The sequence below is a fragment of the Pongo pygmaeus genome, chromosome 9, assembly GCF_028885625.2.
Source record: "Pongo pygmaeus isolate AG05252 chromosome 9, NHGRI_mPonPyg2-v2.0_pri, whole genome shotgun sequence".
NCBI classification, from domain to species: Eukaryota; Metazoa; Chordata; class Mammalia; order Primates; family Hominidae; genus Pongo; species Pongo pygmaeus.
In genome coordinates, this window is record NC_072382.2 from 70,828,484 (window position 1) to 70,849,511 (window position 21,028).

Sequence of the window (21,028 nt, forward strand, 5' to 3'; positions counted from 1 at the left end):
AACATTCATACTTTCTTGATTTAAGTGTAATTTGTATGTTAATTTCTGGAAAATGATTCGATCATAGATGCCACTTTAATTCAGTAAATTTACTTCTGTTAGTAAATGACAAAATAATTTTAAATAAGGATAAAACCTTTTAATGAAAATAGCCAGACTTTTATGTAATAGCAAAAGAGTAGAAAGAGATAAATGGTTCAAATATTAAAAGGCCTATATATCTATCACCTATCATGATAATTAAAATAATAAATATGCAACATTTGTTTTCAAGAGATTATAATTAGAGCGTATGTTTCTATTAAGCACATTGAAATGTAAATAGAAACATAAGCTCTAATTATAATCTTTATGTATGTGCTTACATTCTATTGTAATCATATTACAATAGAAATGTGCTTACCTGTGCTGGATCTATGGTAGGTGCTATAAAAATAATTTCAGTTAGTGCTAATTATGACCTTTGGAAAAAGGAGCTATTATCATGCCCATTGTATATAAACTGGGATTTAAAGAGGTTATGTCCCTTGCCAAGGTTTCAGATTTTGAAAAAGAGGCAGGAAAAGTATTTGAAGTATCATCGTTTCTCGATATCTGAGAGAGATTGTTTCCAGGACCTCTCCTGGATAGCAACATCTGTGGATGCTCATGTTCCATACCTAAAATGGTAGTGTTTGCATGTAGCCTATGCACATACTCCTTTATGCTTTAAATAATTTTGAAATCACTCATCATGCCTGATACAATGTAAATGCTATGTAAATAATTGATATTCTATATTGTTTAGGGAATAATGACAGGGGAAAAAATCTGTGCATGTTCAGAGTAGATGGAAGTTTTTCTTCCAATATTTTTGACCCAAGATTGGTTGAATCCATGAATGTGGAACCCACAAATATGGAGGACCAACTGTAGTTCTGTTGAATTCCAAAGCCAAAGTACATTACCACTATGTTCTTAAAAGCACTTCTTTTCTCTAGGTGTGCCTGATAACTCCTTATTACCTGAGATGCTGAAGACATTTTCATTCCTGGATATAGATATAAATTGGGCACTATGAGTAAAGCATTAGCTTATCATCATGATCTTGGGATGTCTGTGACACACAAGTGTGCCCCCAAAAGTCTCATTATGGCAAGCATAGAGAAGATAAGAAATCTTACATCATTTCAAAGATAAAGAGGGGAATATTTTAGACAATTTGAAGGAGAGTGAAGATATATCAAAAGTAAGTCCTCAGATGTCATATTAGGATATAGAATTCATATGCCTGCACATGACTCAAAAAATGAGCACATGCCTCAAGAAATAATCAGAAACTGCCCTATTACCGATATCAAGAAACACTCACCAAAGGATACTGTGGTGTCTCAGGAACTTCTAGTGAGACCGGATGACGCTTTTTTTTTAAAAATAATACTTTAAGTTCTGGGGTACATGTGCAGAACGTGCAGCTTTGTTACATAGGTATACATGTGCCATGGTGGTTTGCTGCACCTATCAACGCGTCACCTACATTAGGTATTTCTCCTAATGCCATCCCTCCCCTAACCCCCCACCCCCCGACAGGCCCAGGTGTGTGATGTTTCCCTCGCTGTGTCCATGTATTCTCATTGTTCAACTCCCAATTATGAGTGAGAACATGTGGTGTTTGGTTTTCTGTCCTTGTGATATTTTGCTGAGAATGATGGTTTCCAGCTTCATCCATGTCCCTGAAAAAGACATGAACTCATCCTTTTTATGGCGGCATAGTATTCCATGGTGTATATGTGCCACATTTTCTTAATCCAGTCTATCATTGATGGACATTTGGATTGGTTCGATGCTTTTTAATGCTTTCACTGTTAATGCTTCCTGGAGCCCTGAAAAAGACCAGGCATCTAGGATTTACTCAAGAAGGTACAGTCATATTCTGGCAAATGATTTGCATATCAGAAGGACTACCATATCTGTAAAGATCCATAGAGTATAATCTCCCTTGAGCAGAGAAGGTTGAATTTGAGGAGGAGGAGAGAAAGGTCTGTGCCGTTATATTAGTTTTCTGTGGTGACCAGAGCAAATTACCACAAACGTAATGGCTTAAAACAACATTTTTTTTTTTTAAATCTTAGAGTCCGTAGTTCAGAAATCTGAAATAGATCTCACTGGGCTAAAATCAAGAGATTGGCTGGACCACCTTGCTTTCTCAAGGCTTTAGGGAAAACCCATTTTCTTGCCTTTTCCAGCTTCTAGAGGCCAACAACATTCTTGGATTTTTAGTCAATTTCTCTCTCTACAAAGTCAGCAACATCAGGCTGAGTCCTTCTGACACTGCCTTTTCTCTGGTACACTTCTGCCTCTTAGGACATTTCCCTTCAAAGGACACTAGTGATTATGTTGGGCTCACTTGATTATGCAGGACTTTCACCTTCTTTTAAGGTTTGCTGATCAGCAACCTTAATTCAATCTGCAGCCTTAACTGCCCTTTTCCACGTAAACCAACGTATTCAGAAGTTCCAGGGAATAGGATGCGGACTTTTCTTATGGGGTGGAGACATTATTTGGTCTACCACAATTATGTTCCTTTTAATCATCCTGAATGCCCATGAATGGGGACTTATTTCATTTTCCATTCATTAATGTATTATTAGAAATACAGAAATGTGTCACTTAGCAACAGAGGTATGTCCTGAGATATGTGTTATTAGTCAATATTGTAGTTGTGCAAACATCATCTTGTACTCGCACAAGCCTAGATGGTACAGCCTACTACACATTTAGGCTATATGATGTAGCCTATTGCTCCTAGGCTACAAACATGTACATGTTGCTCTACTGAATACTGTAAGCAATTGTAACACAGTTGTGTGTATCTAAACATATCTAAACATAGAAAAGGTATAGTAAAAAATGCTACAACAGATAAACAATGATACACCTGAATAGGGCATGTACCATGAATGGAGTTTGCAGGACTGAAAGCTGCTCTGAGTGAATCAGTGAGTGAGTGGTGAGTGGATGAAAAGTCCTAGGACATTACTGTTTGCTACTATGGACTTTATAAACATTGGACATTTAGGCTATGCTAAATTTATAAAAAATAGTATTCTTTCTTCAATAATAAATTAACCTTAGCTTACTGTATCTTTTCTAGTTTATATACTTTAACTTTTTGACTGTTTTGTAATAATGCAGCTAAATCCATGAATGCATTGTACAGTGGTACAGAAATATTTTTTTCTTTACATCCTTATTTTACATATTTTTTATTTTTAAAATTTATGTATTTATTTTTACTTTTTAAACGTTTTTGTTAAAAATTAAGACACAAACACACACATTAGCCTAGACCTACACAGGATCAAGATCATCAGTACATTGTCTTCCACTTCCACACATTGTTCCACTGGAAGATCTTTTGGACAATAACATACATGAAGCTGTCACCTCCTAGGATAATGATGCCTTATTCTTGAATACCTCCTGAAGGACCTACCTGAGTCTTTTTTACAGTTAACTTTTTTTTCTAAGTAGAAGAAATACTCTCTCAAATAACAAAAGTAAACTATAGTAAATAACAAGTGATAGGATTTTTCACCTTCATTATAATCTATGGAACCACTGTCCTACATGCAGTCCGTTGTTGATTGAAAAGTCATTATGTGAAACATGACCGTATTTTACTATTCTTTTAGTGATTATCTTGTAGATAACAAATTGCGTCTTGACATCTTATAGTCTACTATAAATTACCATTTTTCAATTTTCCCAATAATGCTAGATAGAAGCTCAGAACTTTAAAAACTCAAATGATATCTCTTTCTTTTTGCATTATTTCTGCCACAATTATAGTTCAAAGAATGTTTAAACCCCAACACAACATGAGTATTATTGTTTTTTTCAGTCAGTGTTTGCTTTCTTCTACATATTTACCTTTTCCAATGCTTTTAATTTCACTCCATATTTCTGTGCTTGTCTCTGAGTTCATTTTCCTTTTGACTAAAGAACTCATTTGATATAACGCAGGTTTGCTGCTAACAAATACTCTCAGTATTTGCTTATCTGAAAACTTTTTCATTTTAGAAGAATATTTTCACTGTGTATAGAATGGGATGTTGGTGGTTATTTTACACATATAAATCTATTATCTTTCAGCATCTTTCATTTCTACTGAGAAGCCAGCCGTTTGTACTATTTTTGATCATTTAAAGATAATGAGATATTTTCCTCTGACTGACTTCAGTGTATTTCTCTTCGTTACTGGTTTCTGTTAATTTAAATATGATATGCTTATTCAGGGCTTTCATAAACTATATGGACCTTCTTGAATATATGGATTGATGCGTTTTACCAGTTTAGGGGAATTCTCAACCATTATCTCTTGAAATAGTGCTTCTGTACCTCCTTTTCCCCTATTGTTTAAGTTTCCATGAATGTTACATTTTTAAAATATGTCCTACATGTATTTCACATCTTTATATTTTCAATTTTTGTGCTTTCATTTGGCTATTTCTATTGACTTGTTTTTCTTTTCTTGGAAGAGCTTTCTGTTGCCTTTAATATTCTTTTAAATGCACTTATTTTGATAGATTTTTTTAGTTCTAGAATTTGCATTGAATTATTTTTTAATATTTTCCAATTCTTTGGTGAATTTTTCCATTATTTCATCAGCTTTTTCCCATTTTCCTTTACTTTTTGAAAAATACTAATTGGATTTACTTTAGTTAATTCAAAGTTTTTTTCTGTTCTGCTGGTGTGTCTTTTTCCTTCTGTCTGGGCAAAGCCCATATCCTCATCCTTTTCCTCTTGCAGAGAATTGACATATGCCTTCAAGGAAAGAAAATAGCTCTAGATGTCAGTTTACCTCTCCAAGATTCTCCACTCTCCAGAATCTGAGAGGGCAACCTGTTGTTGCCCTTGCTTCACAGCTTCCTAATGCCTTTGAACACACATAGACACACACAGTGATTTTAAAATATGACTTTTCTAGTTATTTTCAGCAGGAATATTTGTCTTCCATAGACTACAACATCCCGCTTAGAAGTCAGGGCATCCCTGTTAAAAAAGGCTAATACCACCAAGAACATACCTATAGATCAAGAAGTTGGGTTTATTACTTTTAGTGATGAAGAATGCACAACATTTGGAATTAGGAGGGTGTTACAAAAATATTATTATAGGTTATGGGCTTGTTTTAGGTGATTTTGAGGAAGGCTTAAGGATTTGATGCTTTTCTATGAATTAAATGCTTTCAGGAAGTAGGGGAAATTTTCCTTTGATAACTTCATAAATCTTGTCTACAGAAAGTGAGATTAAAGCTGAGGTGATAATCTGGAGTCACTCTTATTAACTGAGGGGGAGTACTTGGTATTTTGAGGCTTGGACAATGTTTTTGTTTGGATTATAAAATGGTCTATTTTTTTCTGGATACATTGTGATCACAGGCTGGTCTTGTATGTTATTGACATTCTGAATGGTTTATATTTAACAAAAGAACACCAAACTTTAGCTGTGAGTGCCAGATCAGTCTCTAGCAAATAGCACCAGACCACCAATTGGATGTCATGAATGACTTCTCTTGTTTTAATAAATAGATCGAGAATATAAGGAATTAGAACAGTTGCTGTGACTGCTATATTTTTTCCAAATTATATCCAAGGCCATTGCAGGAAAAGAGCAAAGGAAGAAAAGGAAGGAAGGAAAGAAGAGAGGAAGGGAGGAAGGGAGCAAGGGAGGGAGGGAGGGAAGAAGAGAGGAAGGGAAGGAAGGAAAGAATTTTGACAGTGTTAAGCTAGGAGGTTTTTCCTAATACATGGGATAAAATAAGGTATCACTTAGAAAGCAATTATTGGGATAAAATTAAAGGATAAGGAGGAAGGGACTGGAGTGAGCAAGGAAGGGTAATCATCATTACAGACGGATGAAGCAGCTTGCGTAAACAGTGAAAGCTAATTTGGAACTGCAGAAAATGAAAGATATTTGATATTGCTGTAGTTCAGAGAGAAAAAGAGTGATGTAAGATGTAGCTTCAGGGAAGGTCAGTGAAAAATTGAAAAAGGTATCATAAGCCCTGTGAAAATATGTTTTTGGGGAGGGAAGCCAGAATTATTGAAATATAGACTGAAAGTGAATATTTTCAAAATATATTCTCTCAAATCTTTTGAAATTTCAAGCATGTGAATGTTTAACCTTTGTCAATAACATTTTATTAAAATGTGGATACAAAATTAATCATTATTGATAGGAAAAATGGCGGAGAAGGAAATATATGGTAATTTAAAATAAATTATTTGCTTATTTGAAGAGAATGAAGGATATTTTGAATAACATAGAAATTTATAAAGTACAGATATTAAAAGTTTACCCATGAGAATAGAAGTACAGTTTATAACTCCAGAATAAACAGGGGGAATAATAAAAAAAAATCTGATGGAAGACAGAAAAGGAGAAAAATGTGTAGATCAACATATGTAAAGCAGGTAAATTGAACACATGCATTTATTCAGGTATTAATACAACTATTAACTCATGGTGAATAGTATAATGCGTGAGAAATCAAAAGCAGGTGAGAAATCTTCAAAAAATGAAAATGGGAAGCACATAGATGTGTGTGACAACTGATTTTGCAGAGCATAGAGATATGGAGCCCAACTGATTACAGAGGAAGAAGTGAACAAGAAACCATGCAATTCTGCGAAGTCAGAAAGTTTCATGTATTTAAGGCAGCTGAAACTCAGGAAGGAGGGGATGATATCGTGTGGAACTCAATGCAAAAGATTTTGTAAAAGTCAATGTGCAGAGATTCACTCATCACCACACAGGCAGGTGATTATTATTATACACTTTTTAATTGGCATATAATATTCATAGATAAAAGTGTCCATCTTCTAAGTGTATAGCTCAAAAATTATCACAAAATGAATACATCCTGTACCTTCAATACAGATCAAGAAATATGCCCCACAGTACTGTCAGTTTTGGTAGGCGTTCTACATGCACTTAAAAAATGGGTAGTGCATAATTGTTATTTTCTTGCTTTTTAATTATTAATAAGATCAGTATTTTAATGATTTTTTCAAATCTTTTAAATCATTAATTTTGTGGTTTTGGGCTAGTTGTGTTATTTACTAGAAAAGGTGTAATAAAAATGTTCACTATCATTATGCATTTGAGTACTTATTTTTGTAGCTCTGACAGTTGTCTCCTTGTACTCCAACCCTCTGAGTTTGCTGTAAGCTCTTCTTATTTACTCATCTATTACTTTTAAATTGATACATTCCTTAAGGGAAAAAATCTCAATAAATATCAGGCTCACTTTTCTAGGCTTCCCTTCTCTTTGGAATCTTGATCTTTACATCCTCATTGCCTTGAATGCTCTCTCAAGTCATTTAAAACTATTTCTATATCTTTTCTAATTGTTCTTGGCAGGAGAATTGGTTTGAAACAAACTCATATTCACTTGATAAATGTGAAAGTGTTTATTTAGTGTCCTAATTTTTAATTTAGCTCCATGCTTAGCTGAATATAATGACTTGTAACTTTGTCTTGTGGAGAACATAAAAGATAGTTCCAAAGGTTTAAATTTTAAGTTAGCATAGAATATAAAGGTAGAAAATCTTAGAGAGCCATCAGATTCTGCTTATTACACAATTTCATAGACACCAAGAGATTCCAAGATTCTTTTCACTGTGTGATTTTCTAGGATTCTTCTTGAACCTGATGTTGTCTCTGAGACTGGACTTCAGGATAAAGATTGGAAAAAATAGAATTGGAAGGAGCATTACATATAAAGAAATCCATTCTAGAATGAAGCCGAAGATATTCAGTAAATTGGCTATAATCTGAGAAACATCTAAGGACAAGTTATCTTTACAGAGCTTCAGTATTTCCAATGGCCTTACATTTACTAAATATAGTAATAATATTTAAGAAGGCTGAGAATTCACCATGCAATCTCAGAGGGAAAATGGAAGTGACTTCCTAAGATTCTCATTTTATGTTAAGCCATTTAACAATCTGGTCCTAATGTCTTTTCCTGTACCTCCCTAGTTGTGGGACGTCTTTTTACAGATACTCTAATGTTACTTAGATGTTCCTTCTCTTCTCATCCCAGGAAATAATCATTCTCTTATTTATCTGGCCATTGATGAAATGATTCTTCTTGTGGATTTACTTGCTTGGTTTCCATTGATAATTTGGAGGCATTGTCCTCTACGGAGTTGTGTCATCTATCAGCAGGCTATTAATTTAGGGTATAGTTATAGACAACTGCAGATCCCCAGGTCAGAATCTCTAGAAACAGGGTATATGGAAACCTGGAGGCAGACTCATACTATTAACTGTGCAAGAAATTAAGACTTCTTGTAAAAGCACTCTTTGTCAATTATTGACATCTTTACAATGCAAAATGCAAGCAAACTATTTAAAATGTTTAAATTTATATTCAGAAGCTTTATCGGTGTATGGTTATTTGTATAAGGAGCATTATAAGGTCAATTTAAAAGTTGTTTCTAAACAACATTCCAGGAAGTGAAACATACAGCAGAGATAGAGAATGTAGAAAAAAAATTCTTTATCTCTAGGGTCTAGAAGTATACTTGACCCATTGAATATGCTCAATAAATTCTACTTGACTGACTACTAATGAGATCAAAGGCTTTATTTCTTGCTTAGCTGACATAATTTAGGTGTTAAGAGCTCAGACTCTGAAGTCTTACCAGGTACATCCCAATGCTAGGTCTTAGATGCATAGATTTGAGCAAGATGTTTACTGTATGTAAACATCAGTTTTTCATCTGAAATGTAATAATTACATTAATCCTATTTCTTAGGGTTGCTATAGGAAATGATGAAAATATAAAGTTCTTAGTATATATTTTATGTTAAAAATCTTAATTTCTTTCCCTGAAAATGTAAGTATAAACTCTTTACATCATTTTAAATGCCTGCAAAACAGCATCCAACAAGGTAGAAAATATGAATGTCTACAAAGAGGATGCTTGCCTCTTTAAGAGTTTCTGCAATGGTGGGTTCTTGGTCTTGGTGACTTCAAGAATGAAGACGAGGACCCTCAAGGTGAGTGTTACAGTTCTTAAAGATGGTGCGTCCAGAGTTTGTTCCTTCAGATGTTCAGATGTGTCTGGAGTTTCTTCCTTCTGGTGGGTTCCTGGTCTTGCTCACTTCAGGAGTAAAGCCGCAGACCTTTGCATTGAGTGTTACAGCTCTTAAAGGTGGTGCATCCACAGGTGTTCATTCCTTCCCGCTGGATTCGTGGTCTTGCTGACTTCAGAAGTGAAGCTGCAGACCTTTGCAGTGAGTGTTATAGCTCTTAAAGGTGGTGCGTCCAGAGTTGTTCCTTCCTCCTAGTGGGTTCATGGTCTCGCTGACTTTAGGAGTGAAGCTGCAGACCTTCGCAGTGAGTGTTACAGCTCATAAAGGTAGTGCGGATCCAAAGAGTGAGCAGCAACAAGATTTATTATGAAGCGCAAAAGAACAAAGCTTCCACAGCGTGCAAGGGGACCCCAGCTGGTTGTGGCTGCTGGCTTGGGCAGCCAGCTTTTATTCCCTTATTTGGCCCTGCCCACATCCTGCTGATTGGTCCATTTTACAGAGTACTGATTGGTCCATTTTACAGAGTGCTGATCAGTGGGATTTTACAGAGTGCTGAATGGTGCATTTACAAACCTTTAGCTAGACACAGAGCACTAGTTGGTGCGTTTTTACAGAGTGCTGATGGGTGTATTTACCGATCTTTAGCTAGACACAGAGTGCTGATCTGTGCGTTTACAATCCTTTAGCTAGACAGAAAAGTTCTCCAAGTCCCCACCCGATTAGCTAGACAGGGTGCTGATTGGTGTGTTTACAAACCTTTAGTTAGACACAGAGCACTGACTGGTGCGTTTACAATCCTTAGCTAGACAGAAAAGTTCTTCAAGTTCTCCCCACCACTCCTTCACCACCCCCGCCCCAAACACCCCCCCAACCCCCCGACCCAGAAGCCCAGCTGGCTTCACCTTTCACAACCTGGACGGGAGAATCCCAGAATTTTGCATAATAAACAAGATTTGTAGTCTTCGAGACTTCCAACTTGGGGCCTTGGTGAGGTTGGGTGAATGCCACATCATAGCCTGCAGTGGAAGCCTCCTTTGAACTAGCTGGTATGTTTCTCTCCTATTGAATTCAGAGAGCAATAACTGAAGACAATGTAATACATTTCACTCCCTCTCTTCCTAGCACAGAGGGCTCAATAGATTTCCCATTATACCTTCTAACTCCAAGGTGCCTTTTCCTTATTAGGAGTGCTGTGTTACAATCTTTTCTGCATTCCTGCTCCAGGTATGCAAGGTAATGAAGAAAACCTCATACCACATGTTTCAAAATAGTCTCACTTTTGTGTACTGTTCTGTCACACATAATTCACCTCTACTTGCACCCTCACCTCAGTTCATGGTCAGACTATAGAGAACTTTCCTGTTAGACGCCATGTTTTAAGGTGATATCAATTGCATAACATGCAATCTAGGGCCACCTGTTATTATAGAAAGCAAGCAAACAAACAAAAACATTTCTTCCTGCTATGGTTTTTGGCTACAATCTGGGTCTTTTCTCTGATAGCATTCGGCAAATGGCACCATGGATCTCCTTGGTCTTAATGCTGTAGACAATAGGATTGACAACAGGTGGGAAGAAGAGGTAGGCATTAGCCATCATGGCTCGCAGCAGAGGAGACACACGATGTCCAAGGCGGTGCACTATAGACAAGCCAATCATAGGCACATAGTAAGCAAGCACAGCACAGACATGTGAGCCACATGTGTTGAGTGCCTTCTTCTGCCCTTCTCCAGTGGCAATACCCAATACGGTGTGGAGTATGAGCCCATAGGAGATCACAATCAGCAATGAATCCAGCCCAAAAGTAGTGATAACAATGAAAATCCCATAGATATTGTTAACAGAAATGTTCCCACAAGATAGATAGATAAGATTGGGGTGCAGACAATAGGAATGTGAGAGGGCATTGTGGCCACAGAAGGGCAGACGCTGTAAGAGAATGGGCAATGGAGCCATGAGCATAATGCTTTTCAGTACGATAATAGCTCCTGTGCCAAAGACCCTGGGCAGTGTCAGCATAGCTGTATAGCGCAGTGGGCTGTAGATGGCTATAAAGCGATCCAAAGACATGGCCAGCAGCACAGCTGACTCCATAATGGAGAAAGAATGGATGGAGAACATCTGGAAAAGACAAGCTTCAAAACTAATTTCAGTATTTCTAAAAAGAAATATTCCTAACACTGTAGGCAGGGTGGATGCAGAGACACCAACCTCGGCCAGTGCCAACATGGCAAGAAAGAGGTACATGGGTTGATGTAGGGCAAAATCGGTTCTGATGACATGAAGAATGATGCCATTCCCAAGGAAAATGATGATGTATATCAGGCAGAAGGGGATGGATATCCAGAGGTGCTCTGACTCCAGCCCTGGGATACCAACCAAAATGAATGTCATAGATAAAAACCCCAAAGAGTTATTAGAATTTTTCATGTTGACATATCATCCCCTGGGATCAGTGCCACCTTGAAAATTAGAAGCAAATTAGTGAGATGACATCATTATGAAGAAAGATAACTGGGCACTGAGGGAAGGGAAGAAAAAAGCAAACTCACAGATTTATGTGGCCAAACTTCTTATTTCTAAAAACTGACAAATGACCACCATCAAGAAATTTCCAGTATGGAGAGGGCTACAGCTTCTGTCATAGGCAGATAGAAAATTATGTTCTAGAAAATTATATTACGTTATAGACAGAAAGAAAATTATGTGTGTGATCAGGTGCAGTGACTCATGCCTGTAATTCCAGTACTTTGGGAGGCTGATGTAGGCACATCGCTTGAGCCCAGGAATTGATACCAGCCTAGGCAACATGGTGAAACTCTGTCTCTACTAAAAAAAATACAAAAATTAGCCAGGCTTGGTGGAGTGTGCCTGTAGTCCCAGCTACCTGAGAGGCTGAGGTGGGAGGATCACTTGGGCCCAGAAGGCAAAGGTTGCAGTGAGCCAGGATTGCACCCCTACACTTATGCCTGGGTAACAGCATGAGACAAAAGAAAAGAAAAGAGAAAAGAAAAGAAAGAAGAAGAGAAAAGCAAGAGGGAGGGAGGGAAGGAGGAAAGAAGGAAGGAAAGAAGGATGGAAGAGAAGGAAGGAAGAGAGAGAAAGAAATGGAAGGAAGGAAGGAAAAAGAAAAAAGAAAAGAAAAGGAGGGAAGGAAGGATAAGAAAGAAAAAGAAAAGAAAGAAAAGAAAGATTATGCATTTAAGGTGTAGTGCACCTTGGATCAGTTTAGAGAGAAATGACTGCCTTGTGTTGGTGTGAAGATATCTGGCCCTTTTTCATCCATGTCCCTACAAAGGACATGAACTCATCATTTTTTATGGCTGCATAGTATTCCATGGTGTATATGTGCCACATTTTCTTAATCCAGTCTATCATTGTTGGACATTTGGGTTGGTTCCAAGTCTTTGCTATTGTGAATAATGCCGCAATAAACATACGTGTGCATGTGTCTTTATAGCAGCATGATTTATAGTCCTTTGGGTATATACCCAGTAATGGGATGGCTGGGTCGAATGGAATTTCTAGTTCTAGATCCCTGAGAACAAAAAACCAAACACCGCATATTCTCACTCATAGGTGGGAATTGAACAATGAGAACACATGGACACAGGAAGGGGAACATCACACTTCGGGGACTGTTGTGGGATGGGGGGAGGGGGGAGGGATAGCATTGGGAGATATACCTAATGCTAGATGACGAGTTGGTGGGTGCAGTGCACCAGCATGGCACATGTATACATATGTAACTTACCTGCACATTGCGCACATGTACCATAAAACCTAAAGTATAATAATAATAATAATGATGATAATAAAGAAAAAAAAAGATATCTGGCCCTAAAAAGCTGCTGGGGAGACAGAGAAATGTAAGCAATCCCAAAATAAGATATGGAATAATGTCAGGAATAGGTGAAAATATTTTATTGGTAAATATATAAAGACAAGGTCCATAGCATGGTATATAAAAAGAGCTAAAAATTACCTGATGAATGAATATAATTATATGAATAATTAAGCAAGGCTGAGATAATGGCAGTGGCCAGAGCCTGGAGCAAGTGGCAGAGAATTAAACTGGAAAAGCATAGAATTTGGACCCACAATGGGTTAGCTGTCCCATGTTTTGAAAATTCTAGGAGTCAACTAGAAAGATTATGTGCAAAGGCATGGAAGATTCAGGAAGGAGAATGAACCTATGTTCATGTATGTGTGTGCAGACTTTAAGGTTCATGAAAATATTCTGTCAATGATGACATCCACAATCTGTTGACTCAACAGTTCTCAAAGAAACTTTATCCATTGGGACTTTTTCTTTCTAGCTCAGACACACTGCTGAATACACTATGGCAACAACACTGGAAATCTAAACAGATTTTCAAGGGATGTTCTTCTGGGGAGGAGAGGAAGGCAGTAGAGGGAAAGAGAAAAACCACCTGCCTGGATTGGGTGTGTTTTGAGATAAGCATTGTCTAGGTCAGCAGTTATAACATTAGAATCCTGGACTAGCATGGTAGGAAGGACCTCTGAAGATTGTTTTCAACTCATTCACCCAAATGCTCACAAACACACACAGACACACCTGCTTACCTATTCACACACGAACAAACATGCTTCCCACATGTGCTGAAAATCTGATTCTTATATGAACTTTCCATTCAGCCACTGCTGAACTTACACATCAACAGGGACCTCACTGTTCCATGATGGTTATTATGAAGTTCTTCTTTGCTCTGCAGATCTATAACCAGTCAGCACACCTCTATGTCAAGGACCTTGCAGGACCTAGGCAACATAGAGTCCTAGACCTATTCAGGAAAATCTCTGCAACTTTCAACCACAGCTCACAGAGAACAAATCTTCTTCCACAAATATTCAAATACAGTCATCACCTATGCTGAAGTCTTATCTCCAAGCTAATTACAATTATATTAAGTACTACAAAGGAAATGTTCAAGATACTTTGAGAGGGTCCTAAAGAGAAAAACCCAATTTATTCTTAAAAGTGAGGAAAGGCTTTCCTTGGAAAGTGGCATTTCAGCTAAGACCTAAGAATTAGTAGAAAATTTCCAGGCTAAGTTGGATGCAATGTGGTGCAGGAAAAAAAAAAAAAAGGAAATTATCATGGCAGTGGCAGTGGGTATATAACATGGCACTTTGACAAAAACTAAAATAAAATATGGAGAGAATAAAAACTATAGATTTAATAGGATATTAAAATAATTGATTTTTTCATATTTTTGCTATCATGAAAATATGGAAAGAAAAGAATTAATTGCCTGACTAAATAGACTAAATACAAGATCCCTGGACACTTATCATGCTCTGATACAATGTAACATAGTAGATTATCAGCTTAGGAAAAGCTCTGTGCTGTGGGCTATGTTAAAATGTAGGGCAGGGAAATTCAGGGACAAATTATTGACCTTGACAAATTATCACACATCAGAACATCTTATGGCTGAAAATGAGAAACATTTGTCTTCCGCATTCTTATGCCCTTATGTTCCTTCCTCACCTCCAAAAGCTCAACATAGCCTTCTTAGTTCTTTAAATAGACCAAATATTGATCTGCCTCTGGATTGAGCAGCTGTTCTTCCCATGTGCTGCCTTACTGAATCCTTGATCCCACTGCACCATATATCTTGCCTGCCACACCTCAAATAACCAGATATTGGAAGAAACAAATCTTGACTGATACTTGAAACTAGAGTCTCTCCTCCTCTGCCTTCTCTGCCTGTCTGTGGTTTCTTTTGTTTTCTTCCTTTTTTTTCCTTTCTTGCATTTTTTTTTTTCTTTGCATCCTTCTCAGTTGCCATCTCCAGAGTCTCTACCGCCAGATAAAAGTCAGATCTCCTTGAAAGAGGTCTTAAAACACATTCATTCTCCTGAGTTTAGGATTTGTTTGACAAGAGCATTTTAGCTTGAAAGGTTACAAAAGGGATCATGTAGTCTATAGCCCAGTATAATAGGACACAGCAAATCAGCAGAAAAAAAAATAGAATGTGGGACAGTGATGACTGTACCCCTGGAGCTGGACAGAATTGGAGGTGAATCTTATGTGTGGTATAACTTTACGTACTTTACCTTTGTGCACATTCGTATCTTTATTTTTAAAGATAAAGATGTTAATACTTACCTCAGGGACTGGCTCTACATATTTAATGTGAGCCTTTAGCAACCAGTGAATGTTAATATTCTCTCCACTCTATATCTCTTTCAGGAATTCTCAGAAGGAGTCAATCACAGTCAGCTTATTTCCAACTTTTTATTAATAATTGTCTTTCCTTGTTATTGGCTCACTGATACTCAGACCACATCTGTGAGGGAAACAAGGAGACAAGAATTTCCCACTTAATAGATAAGCAGATAAACCAGACATAAGCGTTTCATGAGTAACCCAAAATAATATGATGGCAAAACTATTTCAAGAATTCATGATGTGCTCTGGTGTTTTTGTTTTGTTTTCCATCTGCCACCAATTTAGGATATGATTCCTCTCATTCTGCCAGACAGGTTCAAGAAGCTAGGGAGGTGACTACTGTCTTAGGAAAAATACTAAGGGCTTCACACTGTGACATGGGGTTGGGACTCCTGAATGCTGCTTCAGAAGGCAGGGCTTGGGGATTGTATTAGTTCATTCTCATACTGCTATAAAGATACTACCTGAGACTGGGTAATTTATAAACAAAGGTTTAATTGACTTACATTTCCACATAGCTGGGGAGGCCTCAGGAAATGTACAATTATGGCAGAAGGAGAAGCAGGCACATCTTACTTGGTGGCAGGCAAGAGAGAGTGAGCAAGAAGAGGGAAAACTGCCTTATAAAACCATCAGATCTCGTGAAAACTCCCTCAGTATCACAAGAAGTGCATAGGGGAAACTGCTCCGATGGATCCAATAATCTCCCAACTGGTCCCTCCCCAAACATATGGGGATTATGGGGATTACAATTCAATATGAAATTTGGGTGGAGACACAGAGCCAAGCCATATCAGGGATCATGGGCTTGTGCACTCACCACAAGTGAAACTGGCCTCTGAGCCTCAGGTGGGATGGGGAAGCTCACTTCAGCAAGTTGCTTCCACTGTGGCATTCATATCTTCTTAGTCTTGGGGCTGGAATGCTGCCCATTTTTTGAAAAAGCTGATCAGAGTCTCTAGGAGTAGAGTAATGGGGAGAAAGTTAGGTTCCCTGAGGAGCAATTACCCAGGTAATTACGTCAGCCTCTCTCAATATCCAGAGAACCTAAGGGAAACAAGCAAAGATATAGAGTCAGTATCTTTGTGAAATGAGTGTAATAGTATTTATCCAGCATATTTAAATAACTAATATACGTAAATTTCTTTTTTAAATTTATTTTTTATTATACTTTAAGTTTTAGGGTACATGTGCACAAGGTGCAGGTTTGTTACATATGTATACATGTGCCATGTTGGTGTGCTCCACCCATTAACCCCTCATTTAACATTAGGTATATCTCCTAATGCTATCCCTCCCCACTACCCCCATCCCACAACAGGCCCTGGTGTGTGATGTTCCCCTTCCTGTGTCCATGTATTCTCATTGTTCAGTTCCCACCTATGAGTGAGGACATGCTGTGTTTGGTTTTCTTTTCCTGCGATAGTTTGCTGAGAATGATGGTTTCCAGCTTCATCCATGTCCCTACAAAGGATGTGAACTCCTCATTTTTTATGGCTGCATAGTATTCCATGGTGTATATGTGCCACATTTTCTTAATCCAGTCTATCATTGTTGGACATTTGGGTTGGTTCCAAGTCTTTGCTATTGTGAATTGTGCCTCAATAAACATACGTGTGCATATGTCTTTATAGCAGCATGATTTATAATCCTTTGGGTATCTACCCAGTAATGGGATGGCTGGGTCAAATGGTATTTCTAGTTCTAGATCCCTGAGGAATGGCCACACTGACTTCCACAAGGGTTGAACTAGTTTACAGTGCCACCAACAGTGTAACAGTGTTCCTATTTCTCCATATCCTCTCCAGCACCTGTTGTTTCCTGACTTTTTAATGTTCGCCATTGTAACTGGTGTGAGATGGTATCTCATTGTGGTTTTGATTTGCATTTCTCTGATGGCCAGTGATGATGAGCTTTTTTTCATGTGTCTGTTGGCTGCATAAATGTCTCCTTTTGAGAAGTGTCTGTTCATGTCCTTCGCCCACTTTTTGATGGGGTTGTTTGTTTTTTTCTTGAAATTTTTTGGAGTTCGTTGTAGATTCTGGATATTAGCCCTTTGTCAGATGAGTAGATTGCAAAAATTTTCTCCCATTCTGTAGGTTGCCTGTTCACTCTGATGGTAGTTTCCTTTGCTGTGCAGAAGCTCTTTAGTTTAATTAGATCCCATTTGTCAATTTTGGCTTTTGTTTTCATTGCTTTTGGTGTTTTAGACATGAAGTGCTTGCTCTTGCCTATGTCCTGAATGGTAATGCCTAGGTTTTCTTCTAGGGTTTTTATGGTTTTAGGTCTAACATTTAAGTCTTTAATCCATCTTGAATTAATTTTTGTATAAGGTGTAAGGAAGGGATCCAGTTTCAGCTTTCTACATATGGCTAGCCAGTTTTCCCAGCACCATTTATTAAATAGGGAATCCTTTCCCCATTTCTTGTTTTTGTCAGGTTTGTCAAAGATCAGATAGTTGTAGATATGCAGCATTATTTCTGAGGGCTCTGTTCTGTTCCATTGGTCTATATCTCTGTTTTGGTACCAGTACCATGCTGTTTTGGTTAGTGTAGCCTTGTAGTATAGTTTGAAGTCAGGTAGTGTTATGCCTCCAGCTTTGTTCTTTTGGCTTAGGATTGACTTGCCAATGTGGGCTCTTTTTTGGTTCCATATGAACTTTAAAGTAGTTTTTTCCAATTCTGTGAAGAAAGTCATTGGTAGCTTGATGGGGATGGCATTGAATCTGTAAATTACCTTGGGCAGTATGGCCATTTTCACGATATTGATTCTTCCTACCCATGAGCATGGAATATTCTTCCACTTGTTTGTATCCTCTTTTATTTCATTGAGCAGTGGTTTGTAGTCTCCTTGAAGAGGTCCTTCACATCCCTTGTAAGTTGGATTCCTAAGTATTTTATTCTCTGAAGCAATTGTGAATGGGAGTTCACTCATAATTTGGCTCTCTGTTTGTCTGTTATTGGTGTCTAAGAATGCTTGTGATTTTTGCACATTGATTTTGTATCCTGAGACTTTGCTGAAGTTGCTTATCAGCTTAAGGAGATTTTGGTCTGAGATGATGGGGTTTTCTAGATATACAATCATGTCATCTGCAAACAGGGACAATTTCACTTCCTCTTTTCCTAATGGAAAACCATTTATTTCCTTATCCTGCCTGACTGCCCTGGCCAGAACTTCCAACACTATGTTGAATAGGAGTGGTGAGAGAGGGCATCCCTGTCTTGTGCCAGTTTTCAAAGGAAATGCTTCCAGTTTTTGCCCATTGATATTGGCTGTGGGTTTGTCATAGATAGCTCTTATTATTTTGAGATACATCCCATCAATACCTAATTTATTGAGAGTTTTTAGCATGAAAGGTTGTTGAATTTTGTCAAAGGCCTTTTCTGCATCTATTGAGATAATCATGTGGTTTTTGTCTTTGGTTCTGTTTATATGCTGGATTATGTTTATTAATTTGAATATGCTGAACCAGCCTTGCATCCCAGGGAGGAAGCCCACTCGATCATGGTGGATAAGCTTTTGGATGTGCTGCTGGATTTGGTTTGCCAGTATTTTATTGAGGATTTTTGCATCAGTGTTCATCAGGGATATTGGTCTAAAATTCTCTTTTTGTGTTGTGTCTCTGCCAGTCTTTGGTATCAGGATGATGCTGGCCTCATAAAATGAATTAGGGAGGATTCCCTCTTTTTCTATTGATTGGAATAGTTTCAGAAGGAATGGTACCAGCTCCTCCTTGTACCTCTGGTAGAATTCGGCTGTGATCCATCTGGTCCTGGACTTTTTTTTAGTTGGTAAGCTATTGATTATTGCCTCAATTTCAGATCCTGTTATTGGTCTATTCAGAGATTCAACTTCTTCCTAGTTTAGTCTTGGGAGGGTGTATGTGTCGAGGAATTTATCCATTTCTTCTAGATTTCTTAGAAAGTATCTGGTTTATAAAAAGTGCAGTAGAAATATTAGCTGATATAAGTATTATTGGATGATTGTATCCTAAAGAAATAATACATTAGTCTATTGTGGTCATCAACTATCACTTTTATGAACATATATTTATTAAGAAAGGACAAGGTCCCAGAATTGTTGGTATCCAGAGAACATCAAGAGTGTTTAATTTCAGGAGACGACAGAATGTAAGGGGTTAAGCTATAGTGAGAAAAGTTTCCAGATTAGGTTGGCATAAGGATGGGGGAAAGATTAATCACAATGCTATGATGAATAAAGCTTCCCAGCATATGATGGCTAGAGAGAGCTGGCAGAAATTGGGTACTTCCACAACTCAGTATTAAGAAGAATGAAAAATATTGAACCAATGAGTTTTGATTGTTGGTATATGGTTGGTTCATTGGGTAATTTTCTGACTGCCAAGAGGGAAAAAACGCAATTTGTGTTGAAAGTCCACTGTGAACCCATTTATAAGACTTAATAAAACTGCTTTGAAAATACTTTTTTTGTGCCACTGGCTTAACAAGAGAGAAGGAGATTTTGTATAACTGGTGAGAAAATGCTTTAAATGATAGCTTATGTGGTATAGATTAGATCTAATCTAGATCAGATCAGATATATGTATATATATACACACACACACACACGCCCACACACACACACGCCCACACACACACACACACACACACACATATCTGTGATTAGGAAATGGGGTACTAGAGTTTAAAAAGAGAAGAAAACTACTTCTGGCTGATCATGAGGTACAGAATATGGCTATGGAATGAGTGACCAAAGTAGTATTGAAATAAACTTCGTTGGAATTGAAAAAGATCAGAACTTGTGATGAAAGGTCAACGGATGGATGATTCTTATGAACACCCAGTTGAATTTCGGCTGTTGGTTTATTTTTTCCCAAATGTCAGTGCCTGCTTCAAACATTTGGCATAAATATACACATAAAGGAGGTTGTCATTTTTGTTATAAACTGGGATTGTGTTCTGGAAGACTTTGGTCATATTTTCCTTTTTCAGTCTTCAGCCCTATTACCATTACCATTATACATTCATTGAGTTTGACAATAACTTAATAATCTTTGACATATAAATGAAAATTAGAGTTATGTTCATTAGTCATTGTTCTCAAGTAAGTCATTCCAAAAAAACTGCACACTTTTCTCAGAAAGACATGCTTCATATCATTGCAACTAATGAAACAGAATATTTGCCATATTTTCATAAGAAAAGTTTGCCCACAAATCTAAGTTTGTTCTGGGAGGACAGAAGTACTTGGTCAATAAGATAATGAATATATCATATAGTTGTCATCACTGATAATCATCTGTGTACCAAGAGAATTATAAGATAGTTTAGCAAAGCTCATACTCCTCCCCTTTAAAGGAAATGCTTAGATGTGAACCAAATTCTTTGCGTTTATTGCTAAAACATGAGGGCATAGATCTGCTTGAATCTATAGGAGAAAAACAGAATTTGTATAAGCAGAGGGCTGGATACAAAGTGATTTAATAATTTTGTTTAGTGGGACATTAAGTGGAGAACTAAGAGGCAATACCAAGCAAACAAACAAACAAAAACCTTGTCTAGGGCTCCTGTTGTACAAAAATTTCTGCTTATTAAAAGCATGTTAGAAATTAGGCATAGTCTAGAGAGGGATGTCATATCTGAGTCTTAGCAAAGAAACATACACTGTGTCCTGACAATTATCTAGTAAATGCATCTTTGTAATAGAAAAAAATGTTCCTGGTTCTCAATCTAACTGCTATTACAGATATCTCTCAGG

At 37.4% G+C, this 21,028-nt stretch overlaps 2 protein-coding genes across 3 annotated transcripts in view; one reads left to right on the plus strand and one right to left on the minus strand.

Moving 5' to 3' along the window:
* Positions 1-21,028, plus strand: part of HBE1 (hemoglobin subunit epsilon 1) — a 250,894-nt gene that overhangs the window by 90,875 nt on the left and 138,991 nt on the right. The window lies entirely within an intron of this gene.
* LOC129008860 (olfactory receptor 51J1-like) lies at positions 10,567-11,520 on the minus strand. Its single transcript, XM_054441315.2, has one exon. It carries the CDS (start codon positions 11,518-11,520, stop codon positions 10,567-10,569), a length of 954 nt encoding a protein of 317 aa, XP_054297290.2.

Excerpts from the sequence above, each read along its gene's own strand:
- LOC129008860 (XM_054441315.2), bottom strand. The coding sequence starts at position 11,520 with ATGAAAAATTCTAATAACTCTTTGGGGTTTTTATCTATGACATTCATT.